The 8,363-nt window shown below is 33.0% G+C and overlaps 1 protein-coding gene across 1 annotated transcript; it reads right to left on the minus strand.

Annotated features, from left to right (window-relative positions):
- Positions 1 to 2,608: 2,608 nt before the first annotated feature.
- Positions 2,609 to 7,593, minus strand: LOC100800857 (phospholipid:diacylglycerol acyltransferase 1). The gene is made up of 6 exons (XM_003528393.5): positions 6,689 to 7,593; positions 5,463 to 5,685; positions 5,067 to 5,350; positions 4,197 to 4,509; positions 3,798 to 4,057; positions 2,609 to 3,347 (listed from the first exon to the last, which is right to left on the minus strand). Exons 1-6 carry the CDS (start codon positions 7,150 to 7,152, stop codon positions 2,861 to 2,863), a joined length of 2,031 nt encoding a protein of 676 aa, XP_003528441.1. The 5' UTR covers positions 7,153 to 7,593; the 3' UTR covers positions 2,609 to 2,860.
- Between the last annotated feature and the right edge of the window lie 770 nt (positions 7,594 to 8,363).

Here is an 8,363-nt window from a genome sequence, read left to right on the forward strand (position 1 = left end):
ATTCTGATCATTAATTGTTTCTTAAAACCGATAATTTATTAGGAGTTTAAGTTATATAAGAAATTGTCCCAAAAACAAAATAGTGACTCTGAAATGAAAATCTAGGATTCGAATCCTAATTATTTGTTAAGAAATATAAACTGTTATCATGATTATAGAATTCATGTTAAGTTGCTATTTAACGTATTTGTGTATCAAAAGATTCGAACTCAACAACTTTGTATCTCAATGTTAATTTTTTAAAAGAGTAGATCTATACTCTCTTACAATTTTTTTATTGTATTATATAAAAAAGAATATTAAATAAAAATAAATACATTTAATATATATTTATTATATAAAAGAGGTAGGAAGATTAATAAGAGAATGTTATGGGAAAAAAAATTAAAACTATTCAATAGTTTACTAGTTTCGGGATAAACTAAAATTTTGGATTTTCATTTTTGTCTCTATGTTTAAAAAAACGTTATGCATTTTAGTTTTGACATAAAAATGTTTACAAATTAGTCTTTAATCGTTTTTCAATGTTATAATAGTATTAGTGTACCTTTTTATAAAGACTTAAGGGTAGAGATCCAGAAGATCATGATAGAAGAACTACTTTATTTTGTACAAAGATTGAAACGAAAAATAGTATTAAAAAGGAATAAATTTAACACTATTAAATCATTAACAAATGATAAAGACTGCCTAATGAAAAATATAAAATAAACAATTTAACAAATGATAAATAAAACACTAAATAACGTTAAATATAAAATATTTTTTCACGTAAACGAAACAGTAAATTACGTTAAATATAATAACCAGTTTTTTAAAAAACTTAACCATAGTTTCTTCAAATGACTAACGGAAATTTATCTCGATCACTGACTTTAAGTTATGCAAATATTAATTAAAATTGATTTGAAATTATAACTCCTATGTTTAAGTTACGCAAATAATTAGAGCGTTAAAATCTAATTTTAAGTTGAATCCCTTTTTTATATCTTTATACTTCTAATTAAGAATAGTCATAGATAAAATTACATCAAATTTATGTAAAATGAAAATTTAATTCACACGATAACAACAATGGCATAAAGTTGGTGGTGAAGGCGATGTCATGAGTTACGAGTCATGGGTGACAGGGTGATAGCATTTGTGTGCATGATGAGGTGGCGACAACAAGATAAAAATCAAGACGGTGACAATAATGCAGAATTGCAGATAACTTGAGAGTGATTACATCAAGTTTTTTTTTCTTTGGTAATTATAATTTAGAGGGAGGGATGGTATTTCAAATCAAGTTATGACTGAGCACTAACTATTTCTCTAAAAAAAACTTTAATTAGTATTTACTATATAATGACAGATAAATCATAAATCATTAATCACTTTATAATTCATCTACTAACAACAATTTCCAGAAAATATTACATGTTTGAGCTAAACTATTTTGTGATAGAAAATATTAAGTTAAAAGTTAACTTTTTAAAATATTAAAAAAATAATCTAAATCTCACATCAATAAAATATAGTGTTAAGATAAAGTATATAATTGAAAAACAACTCTTACTTTACAAACAAATTTTGTAAGATTAAGTTAAATTTAAACCTACATTTTTAAGATTAGATGATACATTATATCTTAAAAACATAAAGAAAGTTCACTCCAGCATAGGCGTGGGTAAGCGAGTCAGTTCGTCCCGCGTAAAATTCATCCGTGTAAGCCTGCATTGACAACTAATCGAATCAGCTTGTCTCGTACTCTTACACAAACTTAATCTATTGGTTCACCCTAGCCTCTTGGTATGCAAGCCTAGTAGTTTTATTTAAAAAAAAAAACATTATAATTTCAAAATAGATATATTTTTTTTCTCTTAAAAAATAGTCAATTACACTCATTTATATATATTTTTTAAAAAGTCTTAATAAATACTTAATTACAAAAGTTTTAACACAACCAAATAAATTTTCAACATAAATACAAAGAAATTTTAGATTGAACTTTTAAGATTAATTGGATTTAGATTGAGCTTAATTTGTGATTGCGGGTTTGTAGGTCAATCCACAGACCCCGCGATCCAAACCCGCACAGCCCCAAATTATGCATGACAAACCTAAAATCATGTATAATTATAGATTTTGTAAGAAAATTGGTTCATGGCCCATGGGCCTTATGGGCCAATCCGTGGACCTGAGTTTGTTTACCCACCCTATTCCAACATTTCTATAATTGTGTTAAAAATCTCTCACCACTTTTCTAATTCTAAATTAGTGTGTATCAAACTCTATTTTAGATCAATTTCTTCATAAACATTTATAGTAAAATAATTTTTTTTTATAAGCTAAAATCAATTTATATGCATAAGATATTTTATATAAACTCTCATTTAATCTTTTTTAAAGTTGATTTTAATTTATGCATGCGATAATTTTACTTTATCACAGAAGATTATATCATTTTTTTATAAGTGTTTATGAAATTTTTCATCTAAACATAGTCACATAATGACAAAATGAAAAGACCACCTACCTACACATGCTTTAAGTTGTACCTCGGCTATATCGTAACTAACCAGCTGAACTTATTAAGAATAATGCCCCTGGCCAGGTTGCTCAGAGATGACAAATCAAATCCTTACTTTAATAACAAAAATGTTCAATACAAGCTCTTACAATATAACCAATTCGCATAGTTCACCCCTCCATGGAACTGGAATTTGATCAGCAGAACCAGCAATTCTAATAAGTGCAACTTACAGAACTCTGGTGGCAGTGAAAATATACTGCAAAAATTATATATAGCCTGATCTGATCCTTAAAGGGGTTCAAGAGAAGTGTCTGAGTGGAACTGTGGAAGTGCATTGGGCTTCATTCATAGGGGTAACTTGATTTTCTCAGACCACTTGAAGATATCAGAATACACTTTATCACCTCCTAGATCTTCTCCTTTGGCTCCAGCAGCCACTCTTATAACATCCTCAATCAATGCAAAATTTCCCATGATGTCAACGTGAGCACCACTTTGTGTGCCCCTTCCCTCTAGAAGGTTGGCTGGAGGAGAATGATCATATTCTCTAACGTAGGTGCGGATACCGGATGGGTTGAATCTTGTTTTTCCGCGCCAACCTTTAGCACACATGAAGCCTGAACTTAGAACCGGCACAGTCTCATCCCCATCAACAGTGTAGACTCCACCTTGCAGACAGCTATCTTCATCGCTACCACCATCTTGTGTGGTGTCAATTTCAAAAGGAATGTAACACTCGGCAAAGGGAGTTAACTTGTAAATATAAGATCTTTCAGTAGGTAAGCCAACTCCATACATAGAGAAGATTTCCATATCAGGAGCATTTGGTAATCTGCAGTTATTTTAGAGTAGCAAAAGTAAGGAACCAAATAGAGTACACAGAATGAGCAACTATAAAATACAACATAAGAGAAGTGATCAATAGTTCAATACATTGTTAACCAATATACCAGCTCTAGAATTCCACATTGAAGGAGCTAAACTATTTTGGAGCACTTCCACCAAGCATCACATTCAGAAATGTGTAACAAGAGTAATTGTTCAAAGGGCTAAACTTAGATGCAGTTCCATAAGTGTTTTGGGAGTTATTTTCCAATCAGAATGGGAGTTTCACCTCAGTAATCCACATAGACATTTAATCAAAACCTTTCTTATGCAGATTACAGAGGTCAAACTTCAATTTTGATTGGAGAACAACACCAAAAGCCCATATGGAACTTGCTTGTAAATTTTCCCCTTAATCAAATAAACTGACATAAGCAAGTAACCAAAAATTGCTTACTTTGTTTCCAAGGGGTTTGACCAATACTTGTAGTGATTATATTTAGGGTCATCCAAATTGTCAGCAATTCCATAAGAGAAATGAGCACTACCACGAGCCATCATCTTTGGAGCAACAAATTGAAGGAGGTCAACGACTGAGCCAGCTGTGTAAACTTTATGTTCAGCAACTGCTCTCACTCCTTCAAATCCCATTTCATGGTATTCAGTCCACACATCACGACAAGTGGTATTTGCAATACTGCGACCCTTGATAGCACCCTGTTAACATGAAACTCAGTACAAGCTAAAAAGTATAAACATAATGGATTCAAAAAAACTGAATAATATATTTGGTAAAAGAAGGAACAAGCATACGATACTAGAGCAATTTCAAGATTCATTGTTAAAATAGGCTCACCCGGAAGTCAGTCATCTGAATCTCAGGGGAGTGTGCCTCAGCCACATCTCTGCCAAATGATATCATTCTTCCATAGTTGACAAAATTTGTTTGATTTGTTTCGTGGTCTTTCAACTGAGTATTGTTATTGCTGTGCTTTCTCTGGCTAGGGTGATAGCCTTCTTCTGGTGACCAATCAAGACCACCCCATATAGTATCTCCTCCTCTTGGTATCATTGACATTGTTGAGTCCCAAGTACGGGTCATCTTCATTACATGTTGCAATGTTTGAATGCGAAACAGATCGTTATCTAAAAATCCTGGAGCTATTGTCCTTGATATATGACAAGAAAGAACCAAGTTTAGTTTAAGTATAAGATATTGAACAGTTGGCTGAACAAAAAAAACACTGCTATAGCATTAGTGCCAGATGCAATTTGAATTTGCTTTCTGTAATGCAGATAAATAGTAGGTGAAGCAAAAAATGTTGGACAAGATTATTTACTTCGCAAAATCTTTAATAAAGTAAGAAATTTTAAGTAGAAGAAATATCTTAAAAGGTATTATAATAAAGCAAAGACTATTAAAACAATTGGAGCAAACAAGTAGTATAGTACAAAGTGATTTGACATAAATTTATTTTTGAGTAAATAGTTTATGCACTAATAGCCTAAAGGATACACATATATAGTAGGTTTGTTAACTTTTATGATAATTATCTTAAAAGTCATACCAACAATGATTTCTGATTAAATTGACAGTGTAATATTTTTTACACGGTCAGTGCATAAAATTAAACTTTCTTTTTAATATAATATTGTTGAATCAGGCTAAACACATTAAGTAATCACTAATTATCCAGTCATTAACATGACCAATAAGTAAAATTACCTAGCAACAGCAATATCCCGGGCCTCAGCTGAGAAAAGCCCTGCTATAGCCTTGGGAACACCTAAAAATGGTCCACCAATGTTTACAACTGCCTTTATATATGTGGAGCACCAATCTGGTCCTCCTCCACCACCAGTTGGAGCTGGTGCTTCAACCCACTTCATAAAATGAAGAAAGTACAAGACCCCCATTGAATGTGGAATAATAACTGCCTTATTTCCACCATTAGTAGCAACCATAAGTTCTATGTTGCTTTTTATCCGACTTAGTGTTTGATCCCTCACCTGATCAATTAATTTAACAATTAAAACGAAAGAAAAAAAGATTCAGCAATTGTTTAACAAATATATATACTACTATTTGAACTCTAGGTAAAATCAGTTAAAGAATGTATACCTCAGTGTTCTGAAATGCTATTCTCCAATCATATGCAGCCATGTACATAGTTTTTTCTTCATAACCAATGCGTGCCAAGTTAGCAATTAGCACTGCCCATACAAAGTATCCTGCAGCAAAGTAATCAGCAGCTACAAGTCCAGAGACAGGCCTAACTCTTATCCCTGGTGGATCCAATCCTGTTTCATTGTCCAGTGACATGTGATCCACCCAGCATGAAGGTCTGTAAAACATTCATCAAGAAACAACACATAAATCCTTATCCCAACATTTCTAGGCCTTTGGGAACGTAGCTACAGGTATCACAAGCATAGGTTAAGATTGCAAGTAGTAAAAAGAACAACTCAGGGTAAGTGAGAAGTGGCATCTCAAAGAATTCAGCAGTGCCTATGGTCACACCAAAGCAACAAGAATGGCAGTCCAATGCATGAGGTTCCTGCCTAAGGAGAGGCTGTTTCCAGGATCTGAACCCATTACCTCCAAGTCACAAGGCAACCTAAGGCTTGACATTTCCAAAAACCTAAGTGATGGTGAAAAATCTTATACACCTTATCATACGGTGCTTAGGATAATCATTTCTATTTCCAAAGCTATCTTCTCTTTTATGTATAAATTCGATACATTAATTAACTCGGGTAAGAAAAAATGAAAAGTGCTTCGTTGTGATATGGACGAATTAAAGGTCCACAGTAAAACAATGATCAGACCACACACTATTCAGATGAAGACAAATTCTGAGAACAAACTTTCTTACGACAAGTTAATTCAAACAGCAACAAACGCACACCAACACTATAAAACACTTACCTAGTAGAATGACAAAAAAAGCCACATCCAAACATCACCATCAAATCAAATTAAGATAATCAATAAGAGTAACTAGTCTATCCACTAACCGTGTAAAGGGGTTTTACATTGTCATCCAATCCAAACTATCATATATAGTAAGTTTGTTTGACTCAATAACTACCGTAAAAGTCATACCAACTATGGTTTCTGATTGATTGATAGTGTAAATGTTTTTCACAATAGAAATTAAACTCAATGAACAAAACAAGCAAGAGCTTTCATCATTATCAACCAAAAACAGAAAAACAACATACCAACACCATAAACCACTTACCTAGTAGCATGACAAAAACAAGCCTTATGCAAACATCAGCATCAAATCAAAATTAAGGCAACAAACAAAAACAAGCACAAGCAAGATTGTTGGTAGTTGATACCTTTTATAAACTTCTCCGAAGGTACCACCCCATAAGCGTTTCCTGAACAACCCCTCAGCACACAGGTGACCCTCCCACAGTTCAAGCCCCCCAGTGACAATCCCGGGCACAAAAACCACAGGGTGCTTCACCTTGAGTCCTTCCTTCTTGAGTTTGAGGCCCGGTGGGTCCGGCATGGGCCCAGTGAAGGCCTCGGTCACATACTGAGGAATCGAAGAAGGCATCATCTGATACAGAAACAGAAGAAACCACCACAATGTGCAAATGCACCCCACCCACCAACAACAGCTATCGAAGCATGACCATTTGTTCTTCTTCTTCTCCCCCACCTCATCTCTCTTCTTCTTATTCTTCTTATTATTCTTATCATCTTCTGTCTCGTCTTCGCTTAAAACCTTTGGCTCCGAACTCGGGCTCGGACCCTTTTCCGGTTCCGACCCTTTTCTCCGTCGAAGCAAAGACATAATATTCTAGGATGCGTTACAAGCTTCAAACCTCAATTTCCTCGAGAGTTTCCGTTCACTTGTGCCCCATATGATTATAAACAGATGGGGTTACGTTATTTTCCTCAAAGATTGCAGATTTATACAGAAATGAAAAGCCCGCGAATCAAAATCGCATTGGGTAGCTCGGTGAGCTCAGAATGGCAAAAAAAAGGTGGTTTTTTTCTGAAGATGATGACTATTGGTTATAGCATCTGTGAACCACTGAACGGAAACTGATCCGGAATCTCTTTCCTCTGATTTTTTCGAGAAACAAGGAGAAACTTATCAACAATTTTGGAAGGTGCGGTTATTGGATTGGATGTGTGTTTCTGAGTGATGGTGGGTCTGAGAATGAGTTAAACGAAAAACGAATTTGACAACGTGGTTCAATTTAATTGGTTTGGTTAATGATAACTGTACTCCTCCCAGTGTCAATTATTTGTGTCCGCATTAAAACATTGTCATGGAAAGACAAAGAGCTACTAGATGCGGTTAGAACTTTGAATTTAAGAGAAAAAAAATTGGTGAAGAAATAATTGTTTATTTTTATTAATTTTAAAAAATTGAAAAATAATTCTTAAACATATTTTGTCTTAAAAAAATTGTAGTCTTTTGTCATTATATTTTTTTATATAAGTTTTAAAAGGTAAATATAAGAAATTAATTTCATATTTAAATCGAATATGAGAATATTTGTGTTTTTCTGAATAACATCACGTGTTTTGAGTGAAAAAGACCTTATGTACATTAGCGGCAAAAATATCAGTCTCTCCCCATCTTTTATTTTTTGAATAGAATATTAAATCTTATATATATTGTAACAGTTTTTTTATTATGTATTCATGTATATATTAATTTTAGTTTATTAATTTAATTTAATTTTTAGTTTATTAAAGACAGAGATGAGAAAGTGAGGAAAAAAACAGAGGTGAGTGGTTTTTTTAAGAGATCTGTTAAAACTTAAAACTGTTATCGATAATTAATTACGTTAAAATCTGAGGTATAGTTTTTTTCTTAGTGGGTCACTGGGTCTCACTTATTTATTTTTAATAATAGACGCAAACTTTGAACGTAATAATGTAATGGTAAACTTTAACGTGGAAAGATTCCATTTTTCTTTTAAGTTGCTTAATGAAACTATTGGTCTAAAATATTTAATTTGCCATTCTTCAATTAATTAATGGTGAGAA

The sequence above is a fragment of the Glycine max genome, chromosome 7, assembly GCF_000004515.6.
Source record: "Glycine max cultivar Williams 82 chromosome 7, Glycine_max_v4.0, whole genome shotgun sequence".
Classification (NCBI taxonomy): Eukaryota; Viridiplantae; Streptophyta; class Magnoliopsida; order Fabales; family Fabaceae; genus Glycine; species Glycine max.